The 23,092-nt window shown below is 37.8% G+C and overlaps 1 protein-coding gene across 2 annotated transcripts; it reads right to left on the bottom strand.

Moving 5' to 3' along the window:
• Window positions 1-326: 326 nt before the first annotated feature.
• On the bottom strand, window positions 327-22,438 carry ak2 (adenylate kinase 2). Of its 2 annotated transcripts, XM_030146687.1 has the most exons (7): window positions 22,233-22,437; window positions 19,083-19,208; window positions 17,955-18,065; window positions 13,156-13,250; window positions 8,870-8,942; window positions 5,839-6,052; window positions 327-569 (listed from the first exon to the last, which is right to left on the bottom strand). In XM_030146687.1, exons 1-7 carry the CDS (start codon window positions 22,329-22,331, stop codon window positions 562-564), a joined length of 726 nt encoding a protein of 241 aa, XP_030002547.1. In that variant the 5' UTR covers window positions 22,332-22,437; the 3' UTR covers window positions 327-561. The 2 variants fall into 2 exon arrangements, with proteins under 2 accessions (XP_030002547.1, XP_030002546.1); XM_030146686.1 differs by lacking the exon at window positions 327-569 and having other exon boundaries at window positions 5,798-6,052; window positions 22,233-22,438.
• Window positions 22,439-23,092: the final 654 nt, after the last annotated feature.

Here is a 23,092-nt window from a genome sequence, read left to right as displayed (position 1 = left end):
CTGCTTCCCAAAACATTTATCACATTTATGAGCTTCAATTTCCACATATTCATGAGAGAAAAAAAAAAAAAAAAAATCTGTTATTAATTTCGGACACTGGCCTTTCATTCGGTCAAAGCTGCTCTTCAGTGGTCATCGGAAAAAGTAAACAGAATCTACAAACTAAATGACTCATCAAGAAAGTCAGTAATTAAAACAGCTTTAAGGCTAGTCACAAAGATGCTCACTTGATAAAATTCTCATATGTCCAAAAATAATAAACTAATATTTATCCAAAACATCCTCAACCTTGTGTGTCCCATAAATAAAACAACCCAGACATGGTATGATTGTAGAAAAGCAGGTTTATCAGAAGGAGAAATGGGAAATATTACATGACGGCTTTGTTTATTTCAGACGAGATCCACTGAAAACACATCTACTCCAGCAGCACTGCAAACCAAACTCATTAAGTGTAAGGATTCCCCTTTTGTTCCCGATTTCCTGAACCGTCACTCCATCTGTCTGTCCACCCACCCAGCTCCAATCCTTGGACTTGGTGGGACCGGATCAGCTCTGGACTCAACCAGCTGGAAGACAAGAGACGGAGAGGAAGAGAGAAGACAAGTGACGGGTGAATTGTAGAGAAAATGCAACAAGCCATGACTAATAACACCGTTTAGGTCATTCAAACACTGGAAAACCCAAAGCGAGAAGGACAATTACTCAAAATCTACTTTAAAGTGCACGCTTAAAGTCATATTTCTAAGAAAATCTTTGAAATTATATGAAAATTGCACACTTGTGGCTTTCAAAAAGTGCAAAATAAAAAAGAAACATATGCACCATAGAGCAGAGTATGAAATATTAAAGGAAATTTTGCATGAAATTGTCTCAACGAGCCGAATAAAAGGCTGAAATTTGCCTACTGGGAGTGCTGAGCATCTGCTATTGTTTTTATCCCAACAGCCCCGAGAGAAAAGCAGCACATCAGTATTCAAGGGAAACTTCAAGTGGCTCAGTCTGCATGCAAGATGTCTCCAGTGAACACAAACACCAGGTGACTACAGAGCAGGTCAAACAACAACAGAGGAGTCAAGGAGAAAATGAGTAGAGAGCTCAGAGGCCACGTTATTACTTCAAATCTGTCGCAATTAACAGGGAAAATCCGGAAATTTAAGCCCAATATTTTCCCCTCAGCCTCCATTGTGTTGTTAAGATTCAAGTATGAGTCAGTGGATTAAAAACAGCAGGTGGACAAAAAAAAAAAAAAAAGAAAAAAGACCTCGGGGAATGGTGCAAACAAAAGCCTAGATCGAAAATATTTCCGAGCAGTATTTTGTCCTGAAGGACTGAGTGACTGGCAGCTTTCAGTGCATCATGGATACGGTTTACTTTATGTAAACGCTAACGTCACTGGGTAGCTCTTCACAAACATCACCTTTCAGTCTTAAAAAATAAATAAAATTAAAAAAGATCCAACCGGCCCCTGAGCTCTGGTCACACATTCCCAACGTTTAAAGGAGTGATATTTTGCTTTTTTAAATGGAATTATGCATTTTCAAACATTTCCCTGTGGTCTACATAAACTGTAAATGCTAAGTTTGGGTCTGAATTCTTCATTAATTCAACTCCACAGGTTCATCTTCAACCCTATTTTTGAGCGCTGGCCCTTTAAATGCACATGACCCCACCCCCTCCAGGTTGGTTACTGTGCTGCTCTGTCCCGTTCAGCCACTTGTGTTCGTTAATGCAACCAACAACTGAACAGTTTAGGTAATCGGCTCAAAGTTTGGACATATTTTCAGTATGGACTAAAACTGCTGCTGCTGCTGACAAACAATTATGTCGTACTCAGAGAAAAGTTCGTCGAAAGTCTTGACCTTATATGTGCAAATGTTGTGACGTAACTAGCTGTAAACGTAAGAAATTAAGAAGGAATTAAAACAGTTTGCAGAAATCCACTCAATTATTGCTGGAATGAATATAAAGATAGCTTTGCAGCACCTGGAGGGTTCAAATTAAAAATTTATGACCTATTAGGGTCCACAAATACATGTAACAAAGACTAATAAACGTGGGTTTAGCAAAATATGACCCCTTTAAGACTTAACATAAAACACAAGGAGCTTAGAGGAAATTTAAAAAAAAGTGCCCGTACATTAACAGTACCAGTGCGTTAAACTGCAGTACAACCTGCCTGTAACATTTTAATAATCCATTTCAGGTCTCTACGTGACGAGCAGGATTTATAACATATCATTCTGCCATTAAGTATTGAATTATTAGTGATATGAATGAGCAATTGGGAAAATAGCGGTTATAGTCATTTTTAAGAACACGTCCATTCACAGTGGCTACGCTCAGTGAAGGTCACTTTAGCAGTCGTTAATAAAAACCGATCCTGCAGGTTAATTGTGTGTCACGCCGTGCATAATGGATGGTCTCAGTCTGCGACGGTAACGTGGACATTATGATGTGTGTCATTATGAAAGGAGATGATAATGAAGGCTCAAACAGAGGCTTGGATCCACATCGTTTTTTAACTTCCTTGCTGCTATTTCATGTCGTAACCTGGTGGAGGATGGTTTGTAAACACGGGTCAAACCAGCAGAGGCATTGTGGGAGTTCAGGGTCAGATCATCAGGTCTCACTCAACTGCAAACGTCCTTCTGAGAGTCAAATGAAATCCCAGGAAAGGCTAGATTAACAGCATCACATTGCTACTGGGACTTTGTAAACGTTACGATGGCGCTGATCCAGGTCGACCTGCTATCACACCTACTGCTCAGGTCTGTATTAATCAAATAATGAGATTAATCCGTTAATCTTCAACCCGTGCAGTCGAAGTCCAAAAGGCAAACCACAGTTGGAAGGCGTGCAGGATCAGGACTCAGTTGAGCCAAAGAGTAAAGAAGAGGAGTAGGTTTGATTGAATAACTACAAAAAGAGGAGGAATAAAAAGAGGAGTGGGTGTGGGGGACTTTAACACTGAAGCATCAGCAACAGATGAACCTGAGGCCGTATTCACAAAGCATCCAAAGGCTAAAAGTTACTTGACCTTGAATTATACTGAGCAAAAATATAAACGCACCATGTACAATATTCGTGTAACATGACACACACGGCCCAAAATGAACCCATGATATCTTATAGTTGTAAAACACGGTTAATTCCCTTGATTTGTAAACAAACTGTGTCCATCTCTGCGAGTGAGCACTTGCTCAGTGATTCCACCCACCACACAGCTGTGGCATGTCAGATGCTGCTCAAACAGCATTAACAGTATTCAGGTACTCCTTATACTGGGGACAATAAAAGGACACTTCAAAATGTCACATGTCCTCAGATGTCATCATGCCACAGATGTCATAAATCATGTGGGAACAGTTCCAGATAACATCCCATAGCTACATGTTGCCCTCACAGAGGAGTGGAATAACATTCCACAGGCTACAATTGACGATATTGTCAACTCGATGAGCAAACGATGTGTCGCTCTACGGCACAGGTGTCAAACATGTGGCCCGGGGCCAAATCCGGCTCTCCAAAGGGTCCAGTCCGGCCCTTGGGATGAATTTGTGAAATGCAAAAATAACACTAAGATATTAACAATCCTTTTAGTTCAGGTTCCACATCCAGACCAATTTAATCTCAAGTGGGCAGGACCAGTAAAATATTATCATAATAACATAAATAATGACCAAATTTTTCTCTTTGTAAATGTAAATATTTTCATGTATTTACACTAAAACAAAGTACAATTTTCCAAAAAAATGTAACTAACCTGAACAAACATGAACCACCTGAAATTTCTTGAGAAGTGCAATTTTAACAAGATTCTGCCCGTTATTAAATGTTTTCTGTATTTGTAGACCCACTGTGATCTGTAAGTTATGATGTTCATGCGTAAATGATAAACTGAAGCATAATATTGTTCAAATTACACTTATTTTTTCAGTTTGTTCATGTTATTCACATCTTTTGAAAAGATAGTTTGTAGATGTAAACCTTTTCATAATGTAAATTTACTTTTTTCACTCTAAAACAGAGAAAAGTTTGGAGTTGACCTTATTTATATATTATGTTATTATTTTACTGGTCCGGCCCACTTCAGATCAAATTTAGCTGAATGTGGCCCCTGAACTAAAATGAGTTGGACACCCCTGCTCTACGGGAAGCCAATGGTGGACACACTAGATATGGAGATGTGATTTCGTTTAAGTGGCCCCCACCATGTCCACATGAATGTCCCTGAATACCAGACCCCACCATTGTGTTCTAACAGACAGTAATCTGTACCACATTGATCAACAAAATAAACTGTGTGCGATTTAATATATTATGCAACACCTAATGTTTTTAAAATTTAAAGTGTCACATGGTGGGCTTATATTTTTGCTCAGTGCACAAACAGTACATGAACATCATAAAATACTATAAATAAAAAACATATCATACAAATAAACTACATGTTGATAAAAGATGCAATAAGCTGTAAAATCACCTGTAGTTCAAAGAGATGGAACAAATCAGTATGTCTCATCTCTGCATACAGTGATGAAGGTCCACCCCAATGACCTTTGCCCCCACATGTGTTTAAAATGCAATCTACAAATCATTAGCCTCATTGCATAATTGCCCAAGTCATACACTATATGGACAAAAGTATGTGGACACGTTGAATTCATGCATTTTTCTACAAGGGGTCTGGACTACAAAACAATGACAAATGAAATAATATAGTTTTATACTGGGATAAATATTTCATTTGTTAGTTTGGTTTAAATTGTTATCTATGCTTCCAGAATGCCTCAGAGATGTTTTTTTTCTGAATTTCCCTCAATTCTGATTTTTTAAACAATCCATGACTACTATGATTTTAAATGTTCATCCTCTAAATTTCTAAAATATTTTTCGTGCATTGACTGTAAATAATAATTTTCTACCACAACTAACTATCTAATTTCTTCATGTTTCACTTAGGAAGAAAAATCTCCCATTAAACTTTAAGGGAATATTGATGTTTATAAACTATATGGACCAAAATATTGGGACACATCATGGCTACAGCTGTAAGATGTCCTGTTCATGATGATTTGAGATATAAACAAACATTAATAATCAATATATTTATCCCAATATAAAACTATATTATGACATTTGTCATTATTGTTTTGTATCCCAGACCCCTGTTAGAAAAGAAACACCTGAATTCAACGTGTCCCAATACTTTTGTCCATATAGTGTATGTATTAGACAGTTATGCTATGATGCTAATGAAATGTTAAAGGCCACAGGTAAATCTGTTAGCTGATGCTTCTTGTGAGTTCACACCTTTAGGAAAGTAACAGAAGGGAAAGTAAAAAGTGCATGAGAATCAGAATCTAAGGGAGAAAGAAGGGTAAAGTCACTGATTAAACAAGAGCAAACCTGTCCGTCGAAGGCAAACAATATGCAACAAACGTCAATAGTTTGGTGAAAAGCTTCTGCAGAAACATGCATGGCATTCCACTCTGCTAAATGTCAGATCTCATTGCTGTATGTGAGATGCAGACGTAGCAGCAGCACAGTCCGTTGTGTGGTTATTGATCGGTTAGCTCCATGGAGGACTGTTTTCTTTCAGTCTTTTATGATGAACAGTAACAAAAATAGTGCTTCGCATCAGTTGTTTTCTGTAACGAGGGTCGCTGATGCCACACACTCAGTCTTTTATCTTCCGCCTCACAAACTGACGCATGTGCTTTGTTACATTTTGTTGCCATTGTGACACTCGATCAACTCTTGAATAATCTCCACCCATGACAGGAAAAGGTTGAAGGGAGAAAACGTTTTAAATGAAGAACACTTGGTCTTTACAGGCCGCTGCACGGGCTCCTGTGGTGGTGGAGAAGGCAGCTACGATGGAAGCGAAGACGACGTTGGGGCTCTGGGCGGCGTCGATGGCGGTGTGCAGCCCCTTGGCGCTGTAGTACTGCACCAGAGGGAGGGTCTGCCGGTGGTAGGCGTCCAGACGGGAGCGCAGCGTGGTTTCATTGTCGTCGCTGCGGCGGATGAGCGGCTCACCAGTCACCTGAGGTATAAGAAGATGAACAAAGCCGCTGCAATAACACACACTATCAATTCATGTTCAGAACAAGGTCGGCGCTCTTCGGTTTCTTTTTCAGACTTATATGTAAAAAGCAGATGGATCAGGTGTCTCTTCATCCCTCTCACTTTGTCTCTTTCCTACATACGTCACCTGTTGCTGTTCTGGTATTCGTCTTATCGGTTTCTCAGAAACAGAAGCTCTTGAATCGCAGCCTTTCCTTTGTAACCCCTGGGATCGTGTGTCGATGTGAACGGTGCTTTGTTTACAGCCCAGCCACTCAGTTTCACATGTTACACAGACTAAAACACATTAAGTAGGATTGAGATCACCCTGGTATTAGTGCTGAAACAGTAAACCGAGTATCAACCACACACGGCAGATAAACATTAAATACAGGTTGTGTAGAGTCTAATGTGATAAAGACACACACTGCAAAAGAACAGCCTCAAACGAACAAATAATCCTATTATTGAGAGCCAAAGTCCTGCCCCTCCCACTGTACCTTAACTTAACAAAATACGAACAGCGGTCAATGGCAGGAGATGAATAACTATTTTATCCTGTTTGAAATATCTTATCATTTACACATATGATTTTACGAGCAAGAAAGCAGCAGTTTGTGACTAAGATACATACAGAATGCTACCCAGGCACATTATAGTTTTCTTTTGTACTCATTTGTTCTCTTGTTCGTCTGTTCTTTTTGTTGTTGTTTTTCTTTTTTTGTGTTTGTATCTTCTTTTTTTTGGTAACTTAAATCATTATTGAGTTTTATGGACAATTATACCAATAACCAAAAAAACCCCCAAACATCCAGTTTTGTGTTAAACAGCTGAATGGACTGCATCTCTTGTTGTAGGTGATGTCACTAACACCAAAACTGCTGCAGCATTGGTGCACACCAACTTGAGCTTGGAGAGCGAGGTGAAAAAGTATTAAAAAGAAAGCGGAATCGTGTCCATTCTGGAGGGAGACAGTTCTGATGACACCACCTTCATGACTCAGGTGTTTAGTCTTTATATTAAGACATTTTCAGTCTGACACTTCAACATTTCTGACCTGTAAAATTATCTTTTCATTTACAAACATATTTAAATGCTGCAATACAAATGGGAAATCATTTAATTACTTGTCTCTCACCATACACTGATGCAGTTTTGTTTTTTTGGGGTTTTTTTGCAAAATAAGGTCTCATAGTGCACAACTTCGCCTTTCTATTTACATATTAAGTGAAGGTTTGGCCGATCTGATAAAGTCTACTTCCGTCAGATTACTGAGTATCAGTTTGTTGCTGTCTTACTGTGTCATGTCATCAGTGCAAAACTGAAAACCACAATCTCACATTGCAGATTTTCCTTGTATTACTCTGGCCATATAATATTGTTACAAACTACAGCATTTCCTTTACCTCCTCTATTCATATAAGACTAATAAATGGAAATTAAAATCAACTATAAATTCTTCTAATCAATGCTGGGAGGTTTTTCAGACAGATGCTACAGATGCATAACAGCAGTTTTCTTTTTCTAACCAGCCTGTTTGGATTTTTACAGCTTCTCTTTCCTAAAACTATGATTAATTTTCATCAAAAGTCCAGAGTTATAAGACACTTATGATTTCACATGCACATATTAACTATCCACTTGAACAATGCGCAAATTAAAAGCCGGGGCCTATATGGGATGAGGCTCTTGACATTTTACAGAAATTTGACAAGATACAAACTATACCAACAACAAACATATTTCTGAATGAAGAATTCAATTTTATGTTGATGATAAAATAATGATGGCCAACTCAGCTTTTCTCCAAAACAGAAATAACTCGAAAGACAAATAAAATCCAACTGAATTAACTAAAGTATATCCCACTTTATCTAAAATTCCTTGTGGGTAAAACATTCCGTAACAGTCTAAAATCTTTACATTTTATTGCACCAGATGCTTTGCTCAACACGTGTCACCAGGCAATGGTTTTAATTCTGTTAAAACAAACCAATAAGGTTAAGTTACAGCTTGTTGGTAAAAATAAAACAAAGTAACAAATGCACCATTAGGATTTAAAACCGATTAATTCCAACAGATAAACTGAGCTCTAAAGACCATCTGTAGGTTTACGAAAAATAAAATGTGATTTATTTGGGATTCAGGATTAACTTCAGCTATGATGAACCCTGTCATCTGGTCAGGAACCTTGTCCTGCTCAGATTTACTCTGTTTTGTGTCATGTTCACTCTCCTCTATATTTGTTAGTGTTGCCCTTGTGCAAATTTCCTGTCTGCAGCCAAGTCAAACAACACAAAGCCCTGTCCACGTGATGACAAATATTGACGTCAATAATGCAATTTGTGATGCAAAGAAAAGATGGACCATAATATGAAATGATGGATGGCTTTCTATCATTGCATTGCACAGTTCTAACAGCACTGCTTATGTTCAAACAGAAAAATGGTGAAAAGCTGTGAAAGTTTTCTGTTGAATTAAGGCCTGGACACAATTCTAATCATGTGACATCTCACACTGTGCTTGTACTTAACCCAACACAACCCTTGTGTTTTAAACTGTCTACATCCCTTGTTTCTGCACTTTGATTTAATCAAATTACAGCCTTAAACTAGAGACATGTTGGCGTGTTTTATGACACTAAATGTTCCTCACATTTTATACAACTAGAATGCGTCACAGCACTTATGCTTCAAATTGGAGACGACGAGCCAGTTTGTGATATTCAGTTATTTCAGGTAGGTGGCGGTTTGGCTGTAAGTGGCTCTACACAAGTGGGTTGATATAAAATACTCACGTCATCCTTCATGGGCTCTTTGGGGGGGTTGAACTCCTCGTGGTAGGAGCGGCCACTCGGCTGATGAATTAGCCTGGGGAAATGGAGAGAAGATGGTGAGAGGCGGTGGAGTGCGGGACAAGGACGGAAAAGAAATCAGAGTAAGAGGACAGACGAGGGTTGGACGTCCACAGTGACTCACTAACTACTCGACTGTCCTTTTCACATCCCACATGCTGACCTTGTCCTACTTGGGCTTTAAAAAGGCAGCAGCCGGCCGACACCCTCCTCCTCCTCCTCCTTACAAAAGGACCCCCGTGGACACAGAGATGTCTCTTTTCAGACTAAACACTTTCTATCTATGCTGTTTTACAGATAATGGTGCAGCTATTGTGAAGAAGAATAAGCCAACACTGTACTGTCATAACAAACAAGCACAAGATTTCACAACACATTTGATGGTGTGTAGATGGTGTGTGGAAATGTTCCTGTGTGTTCAGAGTGAGTCAGCTTCATGTTGGGAGCATAAGAGGGTTTTATTTAAGACTTTGGAAACTGTTAAATCCTATTTGTTGGACAGCTGAGACACTGCAGGTGGACAGTGACACGTACACATAGGAGGCGAATGAGTAGGCTAACTGATTTTATAAGTAAAAGGATTTGATCATATACTAAATGGATAAAAGTTTTTTTTTTTTTTTTACTTTATTTTTCTTATTTTACTACAAACATGGTTAAACATACATAACACAAACAGCAGGATCAGGGAGTCACAACTTACATAGGAAAAATAATAAATCAGTTCATACATAAATATGCATTCTCACACAGTGTAAATGTGTATATAAGTTACACCTGCTTACGCGGATTTAAGCAGAAGGTATTACTGAAATTACTGAGCTAAGAAGAGGGTCTACTGTTTCCAATGTCCTTCTCCTACATCCTTTTGTCGCCTCAGATTATAGATAATATGATGCAACTGACTCACAATATTTATAAAGGTGCTAAATGGACAAAAGTATTAAGACATGTTGAATTCAGGTGTTTCAAGGGCTACAAAACAATAATGACAAACATTACAGCCCCAGTCTATTACTGTGTATGTGTGCAGGCTCTGTGGTACGTCTATATGTTGCAGGCCTAATTACGGATTGAGAGCACCAGCGTGAGGCATTCTTAAGCCGGCTCCACCAGCTTCACACTGCCTTCCATTCTACAAGGACCTCCACCTTGCCAGCAGATGCCTTTGTCTTTAGTTTTACATCCCATCAACACACACCCAAGCACCAATACATGACTGACTTCCTTGCTCATATCCCATTATGCACATTTGTTAAAATAAATGTTAACTCTGTTCCTGAACCAAGCCTTTCTTTTGTTGCGGTGTGAGCCAGTCGTAACAAATAATATAGTTTTATTTTGTGATAAACACCATTGCATTGGTTAGTTTTGTTTAAATTGTTATCTTTGCTTCCAAAATGCCTCAGACATGGGTTTCACTGAATTTCTCTCAACACTGATTTTTTTTTTTTTTTGATCCATGACTATGATTTTAAGTGTTCTACTTCTAAATTTCTAAAATATTTTTTGTGCTTTGACTAAATAATTTTCTACCACAACTAATCATCTACTTTCTTCTCATCTCATTTAAAAAAGATCTCCCTTTGAACTTTAAAGGGGTCGTACTTTGCTAAAACCACTTTTATTAGTCTTTGGTTCATTTATTTGTGTATTTGGACCCTAATAGTTCATGAAGTTTGAATTTGAACCCTCTAGGTGCTGCAAAGCTATCTTTATAATCATTTTGGCAAAAACAGAGTGGATTTCTACAACCCGTTTTAATTCCTCCTTAATTTGTTATGTCTATAACTAGTTATGTCACGACATTTGCACATATAAAGTCAAGACTTCAGATGAACAATTCTCCAAGTACGACATAATTGTTTGTCAGCAGGAGTGGTTGTAGTCCATACTGAAAATATGTCCAAACTTTGAGCCAGTTACCTAAAATGTTCAGTTGTAGGTTGAACGGGACAGAGAAGCACGGCCAAAAACTTGGAGGGGGCGGGGCTTGAAGTGGCTCATGTGCATTTAAAGGGCCAGCGCTCAAAAAACCTTTCTAAGGTCATTACTCAGAAATAGGGTTGAAGATGGACCTGTGGAGTTGAATTAATGAAGAATTCAGACCCAAGCAGAGCATTTACAGTTTATGTAGACCACAGGGAAATGTCTGAGAATGCATAATTCCATTTAAAAAAGCAAAATATCACTCCTTTAGGGAACTCTTGATATTTATAAACTATATGGACAAAAATGTTGGGACAAATCACGTCTACAGCTGTAAGATGTCCTGTTCATGTTGAGTTGATATAGGGCTGTGCAATTAATCGAAATTCAATTACGATTTCGATTATTACATGCAATGATTACAAAAATTATGTAATCGAGAAAAAACGATTATTAATTTTGAGTTGTTTTAATTCACGCACACGCAAGCTCCCATGAGCTGCTCTGCCCCGCCCCCCTCTAAGCTACAGCTGCCAGCTAGCCGGCAGGTCCACCCCAAGAGGACAGTTGTACCTAGCGGTCTGGAAAAATGGCAAGAGGATCACAGCAGAAGTGCTTGGTAAACAAAAAAGGCAAGTCAAATTCAATTGTATGGAATCACTTTGGGTTTGATGAAGAAGACGAAGAGCAAAAACACATCACGTGCAAAAAGTGTTTCGTAGTTGTGTCCGCACCGACCGGTAACACAACAAACCTTTGTAACCATCTAAAGTTTAACCACCGCCACCTTTATCATATTCTTTATCTTATGAAAAACTAAAACGCATAAAAACAACTTCGTCCGCAATGCAATCTTCAGTCTCCGAATCTCTTTACGCTGCAACTTATTAACGTATTAACCTAACCCATATAACCCTAACGTGCGTTTTCTACAGGGTGTCCCATAAGTCTCCATACATAGGAAAAATAAACGTTTCTTGACATAAACCATTTTTATTTATATAATATGCTCTATATGACTGCCATTTTGTCGGGAACACATTTCAATGTGTGTCCTCCACTGCTGAAGAACTATAAAGAAGAAACATAAAGAAATACATGCTAGAACCATATGTATTATGTCTCCTATGTATGGAGACTTATGGGACACCCTGTAGATGGCTGATGTACACAGAAGGCCTGAACTGAAACCTCACGGCACGCCACTGAATTTACTATGTTTCATACTACATTGAACATACTTGAATTTATAATTTGCACTTTACGAGAGTTTTTTTTTTTTTTTATTGCTACAGTTCTATGGCAAGTCTATAGCAGTTTAATTCCAGTGCACTATTTGTTCACAAAAGGAAACATACTTGAATTTACAGTACACTTATTTGATTTCAAAGATTTTTTGTTTCGTACAAAAGTGAAAATACTTTGTTTTAGTGGTTAAAAGCTTTATTTATGTTTAAAGAGTATATTTTACATTGCTTTGCAAGAAAAAAATAAACAACTTTAAGGTTAACAAATAATCGTTTTTAATAATCGTGATTTCAATTATTGCTAAAATAATCGTGATTATTTTTTTTTCTATAATCGAGCAGCCCTAAGTTGATATGAACATCAATATTTCCTTCCTAAAAATGTTTCTTCCTAAGTGAGATTTGAAGAACGTAGATAGTAAGTTGTGATAGAAAATTATGTTAAAAAAATAAAATCCAAATATTCACTTGATTTTTTCTGATTTGTGGGAACATTACTCAAAGTACAGCTCATGAACCTGAAACTGAACTGTAACAGTAAAGGTCAAACAGGCTGCATTTGGAGTTCTTCACCACTCAATGGTCTCAAAACGAGCAGGAGCTCAGTTTTTACATGAACACTTTATAGTTTTCCTTTCCACACATCCATGCAGAAATCCCCAAAAGGTAAAACCTCCATTAACCCCGGAGCAGCTACAGCGTTCAGTCCGACACGTTTCATAAGATGCACGCATCAATGTCTTGAAAAGTTCAACCTTCGACCTTCTTGCAGCAGGACGCTCTCAGACCCCGCGGGCCTCCTCCTGCATTAATCGCCTACTTTCACGCTCCACTTCTCTCCGGTGTTATCTGACTGTCCCAGACTTTTCTGTTCACATGAATCAATCTACCTGCCCAGGTGGATTTAACACAGTGACAGAATGAGGAGCCCCTCAGTCACAGATAAAACACCAACGTGGAAATTCATAAACCTGCTGTTGTCGAGCGGTGACGTGCCCGGGAAATTAAACGGACCGAATCCTTTCTCTGGTGCTGAATAATTAATTTTCCTACCTGCCACAGATCCTGCGGACCAACAGAGAGTCATCAACAGAGAACTCGATCACAGAGTCCAGCTGCTCCTTTCTTTTGTCCAACAGGTCATCGAGCTGCAGAAGAAAACACAAAACACTGACTCATATCTGTCACTTAACTCAAATCACATCATTTGTAAACATCAGCTGAATGACTGCACTGGAAATTAATATGATGTAAACTATATGGACAAAAGTATTGGGATACGTTGAATTCACGCGTTTATTTTCTAACAAGGGTCTGGGATACAAAATGACAAATGTCATAACATAGTTTTATATTGTCATAAATATCATTGCATTGGTTAGTGTTGTTTAAATGGTTATCTTTGCTTCCGAAATGCCGCAGAGATGATTTTTACTTAATTTCTCTCTACATTGATTTTGCTTTATTTTTTGTTAAATCCATGACTATGATTTTAAATATTAAATACTCAATTTATCACAACTAACAATTTACTTTCTTCATGCCTCATTTAAGAAAAATCTCCAATTAAACTTTACAGAAATATTGATGTTAAAAAAAAAAAAAAAAAAAATCAGTCATGGAAAAAATAAAGCAATGTTGAGACAAATTAAGTAAAAACCATCTGAGCCAAAATGATAATTTAAACAAAACTAATCAATGCAATGGTATTTATCACAATATTAAACCATATGACATTTGTCATTGTTTTTTTTATCCCAGACCCCTGTTAGAAAACACACACCTGAATTCAATATGTCCCAAAACTTTTGTCAACATAGTTTGTATTACTACTGCAGTGTAAAATTCCAAGCAGAAGCCACTTGTTTTATTTTATTTCCACTTTAGGACAAACATATCCATATACTGAATTGCTTTTTTATTTTAATAATGCAGTTTCACAGTCTTTTATATTATGCAACACTGTGGATGAAGTCATGACTGAAGAGAGTGTAATGGAAATTAAAGTTTTATTATTGCCCCTGATTTCCACCGGGTCAGGAAATGTTGGGCTCTGAATCTGATCCCATCTGCTCTATGTAGTGTTTTTGATTCCATCAGAAGTGCTGTGGTGCAAGTTTAGAAGTACATCAGAACTGGCTCAGCGCTCCAGTAAGTTACATATACACACAAAGTTAATCTGTTCTGACAAATGCTATGTGACCATGTCATGTAGCACGAAGCTACAAAGGAAGAGAAGGTAATATGTTGAAATTTTTCTACCAAAAAGTATAATACTACTCGAATAAAGTTGTAATATTTTGATGAAGAAAGCTGTAATTACACAAACTACATGTACAAAAAGAACACAACAGTCAAAATAATCCTCTGAACACTAGAGGTTCAAACCTGTCAATGCTTATCCAACTTTACCAAAGTCCACAAGACTTTATTCTCATAATATTAAAACTTTTTCCTTGAAATATCTTTTTTTTTTTCCTCAAGTGGGGGTGATTCGTGGCAATTCCAGCGCTGGTTAACCGTGGCCGTTCTATGTGGAGTTTGCATGTTCTCCCATGTTTACGAGGGTTCACTCTGGGTTCTCCATCTTCACCCAACCGTTCACAGACTTGCACCTTAATAGATTAAGAGGTTGATCTAAATTGTGAATGCCAGAGTGAATGGTTGTTTATTTGTATAGAACAGCCTTGTGATCAACTAGCAACACGTCCAAGACATCCCCCACCTTCGCCCATTGGTAGCTGGGCTAGGCACCTGCATCCCTGCAAACCTCCAGAGGATGAAGCAGTTCAGTAAATGAATCATTTTCATTGTAGACCTCCTCTTTCATATCCAACAGTCAAGGCGCACAGGACATCATATCCACATAAAGCTAGTCTTGCATATCCAGACCTTTGCCCACACTTTGTGAGCATCCACAGGGTTCCCACTCTTTCCCTGAGATTATTTTTCCAGGACATTTTCAGCCACTACAGAGACAAGTTGTCACGTCATTCACTAATCCATTCCACCTCATTCTTTGAAAGTGTTCTTTTCTACAGTTGTAACTGGTATCTACCCAGATTATTTCTGTTTATTACTCAAACATTTGATGTGCAGTCTATGGCTATAATTTATCTATGAAAAATAATTATTACAAATGTACAGGGGTTGGACAAAATAATGGAAACACCTTAAAAAAATCAACAAAATATAATTTAATATGGTGTAGGTCCGCCTTTTGCGGCAATTACAGCCTCAATTCTCCGAGGTATTGATTCATACAACTTGTGAATTGTTTCCAAAGGAATTTTAAGCCATTCTTCAGTTAGAATACCCTCCAACTCTTTTAGAGACGATGGCGGTGGAAATCGACGTCTTACTTGAATCTCTAAAACAGACCATAAATGCTCAATAATGTTGAGGTCTGGGGACTGCGCCGGCCATACGAGATGCTCAACTTCATTAGAATGTTCCTCATGCCATTCTTTAACAATTCTAGCTGTATGGATTGGGGCATTATCATCTTGAGGTGAAGGTGTTTCCATTATTTTGTCCAACCCCTGTATCACAGAATAATGCAAACACACCCACAGATTACAGCGTAGTACTTCATTAACATGACAAACTAGAGTTACAATGTTCAACTGGGTAATTCCCAACTCAGCTTTCTCTTCTCTCCTACTTTCTCTAAAAATATCTGTATATTCTCAAAAAAATCACTGAAAAACTATTTCCTTTGTTTCATCTTAGTTTAGACAAACAAGGTCACAAGGCAGGGGGAGGATACATAATTTTCCAGAATAACTTGACCGTTTCCAGGACATTTGACCTTTTTTCTCATTTTCCACATGTTTTCCATGACTGGAAAATTGGTCAATCATTTTCCAGGTTTTTCAGAATGTGTGGGAACCCTGACATTGCTCTAGAATAAGGAAGGTTATCTGGGTTGTGTGGGTAGTTCTTTGGTAGCGTTGAGCACAGGATGCTGAAAAATACCTACAGAGCAAAAGGGCAAATAAAACATGTGTATCTTTGTCAAACATGGCTATTTTCAGGGTGTAGTTGCAGCTCAGAGGTTGTGTTTTTCACATAGTGGGGGGACTTTCAACAGGACAGATGGTGTAAAGAAGAAGAATGAATATCCTGCCACCGCTGAGAAAATACATCAGAAATAATTTATCCCCCTTATTCCAGGAGAGATAATCTAGCGAGCTACATGGAAGGAACAGAGGATTCTGTCCATTTTCAATACGAAACCTCCTCATACTCTAAAAATTGCCATATGCATACAGTTACTTTACTATTATTATTTTTATGTCATTTTTAGACACTAGCAATTTTTTAAAAATATTTTTATCCTCTCTTTATCTTTCTATTGTACTCGATTCCTCTTTTCTTGTGCTGCTGTACATTTGAATTTCCCCCTTGGGGGATCAATAAAGTATATCTTACTTTTATCAACTGTTGATACAGAAAAAAAATGAAGATGTAGCGCTTTGTTTCTTACACAGTCAAAAATATTTGATCCATGTCAATCCCAACTCTACTTAAAGGAGTGATATTTTGCTTTTTTAAATGGAATTAAGCATTTTAAAACATTTCCCTGTGGTCTTCATGAACTGTAAATGCTATACTTGGGTCTGAATTCTTCATTAATTCAACTCCACCTTCAACCCTATTTTTGAGTAATGACACCAGAAAGGTTGTTTTGAGCACTGGCCCATTAAATGCACATGACCCCACCACCTCCAGGTTGATGGCTGTGCTGCTCTGTCCCATTCAACCAACAACTGAACATTTTAGGTAATGGGCTCGAAGTTTGGACATATTTTCAGTTTTTACTACAACCGCTGCTGCTGACAAAAAATGATAACGTACTCAGAGAAATGTTCATCGGAAGTCTTGACCTTATATGTGCAAATGCCATGATGTAACTAGTTATAAAATGGAATAAATTAAGCAGGAATTGAAATGGTTTGTAGAAATCCATTCGATTTTTGCCAAAAATGAATATAAAGATAGCTTCACAGCACCTGGAGGGTGCAAATTCAAACTTTATGAACTATTAGGGTCCAAATACACAAATAAATGAACCAAAGACTAATAAAAGTGGGTTTAGCAAAATATGACCCCTTTAACTGTATTCATTCTGAGGCTGCAGCAGGACAATAAAAGCAAAAGCATTTTCCACAGCACAAAAAACTGAGTGAAAATGACCAAATCAGGAGATCAGAAGGACACTGTGCTGTATTTGAAATGCTCCCGCTGTGTTCTGAAACCCTGCAGAGGATGGATCTAAACCACATCAGAGCTGGACCATGGTGCAGTTGTTCCCAGTGGAATCCAGGGGTTAGTCTCAACCAGCACCATCACAAGCCACTGCAACAGTCTAATGTTACACTTCCTGGTCAGCTTGTTCTCACCACAGGATTTGAAGTGCTATGTGAAATGACTGACCTTCTGACGCTATGTCTAATATTCAGATTACATCAATAAACATGTCACGCTAAAGGATGATTTGGGCAGAAAAACAGCTAATCGATAATAGTCAATTGGTCCAAAAATGAACATAATTATCCTCCAGTGTTGGAATAGTGCAAAACAAAACATTGCCTTCATCTCACTTTTTAATTTCCCTCCATGTTCAACTAAAATCAACAGATTACATCTCCTTTTTTGGATCTGTTCCCATTTGTTATGCAAAATTAGAAGAAACAACTTTTCAAACCCTCTTTGGGCATTTAGCAGTGTGAAAGAATCTGACCATCATTATTCCAGCTGAAGCTACTGTACATTTTGGTCTTTTAGAAGTTTTTTTGTCTTGAAAATATACAATGAAATCAGGTGAGTTTGACATAAAAAGTACGAACCATCTCTGCCTGTTTGACTGTGCGAGGAAATCCGTCCAACAGGAAGCCCTTCTTACAGGCAGGCGTGTCCAGGTTCTTCTCAATCAGCTCCACAACCATCTCATCACTGACCTGCGGGAGAACAAAGGGACGGCACCTCATTAATGTGTTCACTGTGTTATCTGCTTGATCCAGCACAAGTAATAATGTGACTTGAACCAAAAATGCAGTGGTTACATGGACAATTTTTCATCAACTTAACTGAAATAAATCTGACTGAAGATTCCAACTGAAATGTACACAACATTCAATCAGTATACAATGTTTTTTGCAGTACTTTTTGGTTCCATGTGATGAAAAGAGTGATATAGCCATTTTGACCTTTACCCTGGTAATAGATGAAGGATGTAATAGGTCAAACTTCTCCCAACAGGTTTTTGACCGGGAAGCTCTGAGGTGGATTCCAACATCGTTTGTCTTTCCTAAATAAATTTCCTGGTGACAGAGCTTTTCAAACACTGAGGGAACCTTTTCTTACGGCCAATTTCGTTGTGACTGTGTTTATCCAATCTGTTTTTAGATACTGTGTTTGTATATTTTATATCATGTTTATCCAAGTCATTTTGGAAACCACCTATGCCAAATTAATGGAAAAATCTACTAAGCGGACAATAAAAGATGAAAAATTTTCCAGGTTCAATGGATGGAGTTGGTCCTTGTTACTCTGCTTTGAGTGTTCATATATTATCTGTTCAAGTTTATTTGCACATGTACAAGGAAATCCAATGAAATGGGTTTTACTTTGGCAGTCAACCATTAAAATCTATAAATGATACAGAAGAATAGATGTCAACAGCAAAATAAAATTATATAACAAACCTTAGCGGGAATCTACATATAAATTGTAATATTAATGGCTCAATTTAATTCTTTTTGTTTCATTGAAAAAAAAAGGAAATGCCCACAAACCTATGAAAAAGCACTGCTTCCAAGTAGCAAAATTCCTTCCAAGTGGACTAGATCGCGCCAGCCTCTTGTAGATAAAGTGTTTACATGACGCTATGATTTTTATTCTGGTTCTTAGTGGAATATTAGGATACATATTAACACAGCAGTCTTGAAAGTCAGAGTAATGAGCAGAAACGTTACCAGTTTGCCAGCATCCATGGTCTGCTTGAGCCTCTTGCCGAGTTCGGAGCCTGAAGCTACCATGGCCCTCAGCATGTCTCCGGTGGCCAGGTGACAAACACAGTACTGCTCTGCCAGTCGAGGAGCCTGCAGGAGGACACGTCATTCAGGTTAGCATCAGAAAATAACATCCACTAACTAAACACATGCTGTACTGGTTGGTAAAAGCATGAAAACAGACCAACAGGGCTAGTAGCAGGGATTAAACATTTGATAAAAACTGAATGAAACATGTTCTGCATTTCAGCCGAAAACAATTTGCTCTAATTCTAAAGATAGTTTCCCAAATGATCATGTGAAAGTCCTAAGCTCATTAATAGTCATGTAAGAATGAATGGTAGGAGTCACACTGGCATCAAGATGTAGCCATCCTGATTTAACAAAAAAAAAAAAAAAAAAAAAAAAAAAATTGGATTCCATTGGATATAATTTCAGACCAATCATAAAGGATTGTTTACAATGTTTTTGCATCAATAAAAATCATATTAGTTGCTTTATATATTATGTCCAATCTTTACAAATGTAATGCTAAATTTATTAAAAGATAAACTTAGCATTACAGTGTTTAGATTCTAAACTTTAGAATAAAGAAAAATGAAGTTCTGCCAAAGATGCAAATGTGTTGGACTGTAAAGATATGATGAACTGAATTAATTTCCACTGACTGGTTGGGGGTTTTATTTGACCACTAGAGGGAGTAGTGAGTCCCTATGCTGGTCTCCCATGTCAAAAAGTGACCAGATGGGATGAGAACCACTAAGAAAAAAAAACTACTTTAAGAGTCAAAGACAGTGACTCCATGATAAAGGCCAGATGCATTGTTGTTTTCTCTACTGGACACAGCTCTAAATGAAAAAAATAGAGTTTGATGCTGAAATGGCAGCGTTTCTTCAACATGGGTGAGTGTGAACTAAGCTAACAGTTAATTCTATGGTGGGTTTAGTAGACATAAGTGTGCTCTGGTGTGAGACTTCCCCCTACTGGTGAGAGTTTGGAATGTCAGTACTACATCAAACCACTTGTAGAAATGTAACCAGTGGTGGTAAACTGATTCCCTTACACTGCTTTCCCAACCACATCTCTCATTACCATTTACCAGCCAGTTCTTGTCAAGTCTTGCACTGAATAAACAAAGCTTCGGCTGCTCCAGAGGCTGAGGTGTGCAGATAAGACATTGAAAGGGCTGATTTTAGGCCTCAGTTTATTCAATTTTAGTCGCAAGAAACAGCTCTTTTTGGATAGTTTATTTAAAGTTTTCAGTTCAAGAAGATGAAAAGAAATCAAATCCGACAATCTCGTATATGGATGGCGAGATAGGTATTGTATCAGCCTCAGAGATAGAGATGAACATCCCTATTGTAGTGGAACAGTCTGCCAGATGGTAAACATGAGATTTACCTTAAAGTCTTTTCTACGTGATCACCTGCAGTATCATGTCATCTACAACGCAGCAATACATCAGCACCTCAAGTTCTTTAAGAATCTCAACCTAAGGCTTCATTTCTTAAATCAACTATCAACTAAACTATTTATTATGTTTTCTGTGCAGATCTGCCTGTCGGTCTGTATTGTTGTGCCTTTGTTGTGTAGTATATGCGCGGTCCTGCTGCAAACAAATTGCCCATTTGTGAAAGAATAAAACTGATTCTGATGAGATTTTCCACAGAGCAGTGAAAACAGAGGACCTTAAATGGGTTAAAGAAATAAGACACTGAAAACGGAGAGCGAATGCCTGAACACATGCTGGGTAACTTCAACAACCCCATGTGACTCGTAGTTGTCGCGTTATACAATGTGTTAAATATACAGACAAACTGAAGGAGGTCACTTTGACACTGACTCCACCTCAGTCGTATGTGTGACTAAATTATGTTCACATTAGTCTCAATTTAAAACCAATGACAAGCAACATTGTACTGTCTTTAAATGACTACTAATTCCAGTTTTAAATGAATACTAATTTCTGTTAAGTCTTTTATCTGAGGCACAGCTGTTTTACTTGAAGCACAGGTTTCACAAGATTAAATCCTTAACCTCAAGTATAGGATGTGTCCAAAGACATTCTAGGCTTTTGTCCTAAACAGATTGCAAACAGTGTTCATACCAAGACTCTTGCAACATTAATTCAGCATTCCTCAACTTAATATACTACACATAATCAACAGAAAGCAAAATATTAACATATTCACGACAATCAGAGGTACCAAATTACTTCGACACACTTTCATGGATTTGATTAATACGGTGTCAACTATTAGACAAAAAAAAAACCAACCCTCACAGCCAAACAACACGTCTACACATAGTTGACTCAAAAACTGTTTTATTCACTATAATCTTTGACTTTCACTGCACTACAAGTTCTTTTATGCAGAAAATTAAGTTTTTCTCTTATTCATCTGGTGAAGATGCACAGTGTGATGTGAAAGCCTGAAAGTGGGCTTTAAATGAAACAGAAATTGTGATTGATAAATTAAAACTGACATTAATATCATCCAGTCTCTCACAGAACGTCAATTGTCCTTTGGCTCGAGTAAAACAATTAAAACAAGCAATTAGTAATTGCAGTATTTGTAAGATGAATGAACAACATTTGTGTTAGCATCATCATTTAGAGTCTCCAAAGTTTCAGTGTTTTATCACATCTTATAGCATGACTTCAGAGGACATTTAATGTTTGATCATTCATTCATTCATTTTCTTACAAACCTAGCATTAATAAAAATGTCTAATCTAACAACTGCTACGGGTACTGCAGCTTGTTTTAATTGTGTCTCACTGTAAAAGAGACATTAATTTCCTTGAGACTTTTCCAGGTTAAATAAATGTTTGTAAAAGCTGGAATAGTGTTTGATACACTGTCTGAATGTCTTAGCCAACAATTAAGTCAATTTTCATGATTTTGACAAAAGATACGGAGGATAACACAACCCTGGGTGTTAAGTTTATTGAGTTTATTCATTTATTCTGTGAGAATATCGCTGGTGTCTGGATTTTTGGACAGTTTACGTGAGTTAGCATTAGCATTAGCTTGGACGGCTTAAGGCCATGCGCTTTAATGAGTCTGCCGAAGCTAACGGCTAGCAACCGAAGCTAGCTCCGTACGCTCACCTGGGTCCCTTTACCGGCTCCGGGCGGTCCGAGCAGGATGGCACGGATCCCTTCCTGCACATCAGCCACTGCCTCCTTCAGTTGCGTGCTGGGGGCCATGTCTGGACCGGGACACCGACAGGGCAGAAACTTTATTAAAGTCTGTCAGTGTTGTCCTGATGGCAGCGCAGCCAAGTTGGCCAGGAAAGGAAGAGCCACCGCCTCCTTTTCATGATGACAGCTAAACCCCGCCTTTTATGGCTTATACGTCTATTTGATTGGTCTGTAAATCATTCACTCATGTATTATGCGTGTTTATTGGTTGATATTTCTCCTTCTTACGTCTTCTAACGTCAAAAAGAGTCAGGAATAATGAAATTTTGTGGAAAAGGCAAAAGGTTAAGGAGAGATACACAGTACTTGTTAGTCAATTGCTTAATGACAGCGGTCAATTTTTTTTCTTATGAAGAGTTTTTATCTATTTATGATTTCCCTGTCACTCCAAAAGAATATGCCGTAGTTTTTGATGCAATATCAGATGGGGTTAGAAGGTCATTGATGTCTGCTCCTAAAGGTAGAAGTTGTATTGTCTCAGAACTAAATCCTATTAACATATATACTGGTAATATCTGTCCTTTATTGAGCGATAAAGCCACTAACCAATGTATTAGAGAAATTATTCAAAGAGATATAGTTTTTAAACCTGCAGCTGTTTTTTTTTTTTTTTTTTAATTGGAATAATATTTACTATGACATAGACTGGAAAAACACTTGGATCCTGTCAAAAAAATTTATTATTACTAATAAGGTACGAGAAGTTACTTTTAAATTGATCCATAGATGTTATCCGGTGAAGACCTATCTGGTAAAATATAAAAAAA

This window comes from Sphaeramia orbicularis, chromosome 11, assembly GCF_902148855.1.
Source record: "Sphaeramia orbicularis chromosome 11, fSphaOr1.1, whole genome shotgun sequence".
NCBI lineage: Eukaryota > Metazoa > Chordata > Actinopteri > Kurtiformes > Apogonidae > Sphaeramia > Sphaeramia orbicularis.
This window is presented reverse-complemented; position numbering and strand designations above follow the sequence as displayed.

What these genes read in the sequence shown, in the direction of transcription:
- ak2 (XM_030146686.1), bottom strand. Translation starts at nt 22,331, where the DNA reads ATGGCCCCCAGCACGCAACTGAAGGAGGCAGTGGCTGATGTGCAGGAA. An exon ending in GTCCGCAGGATCTGTGGCAG is followed by an intron (nt 8,943 to 13,155) that starts GTAGGAAAATTA and finishes CCATTTCCCCAG; the next exon opens with GCTAATTCATCAGCCGAGTG. An exon ending in AAGAGCCCATGAAGGATGAC is followed by an intron (nt 6,053 to 8,869) that starts GTGAGTATTTTA and finishes CTTATACCTCAG; the next exon opens with GTGACTGGTGAGCCGCTCAT.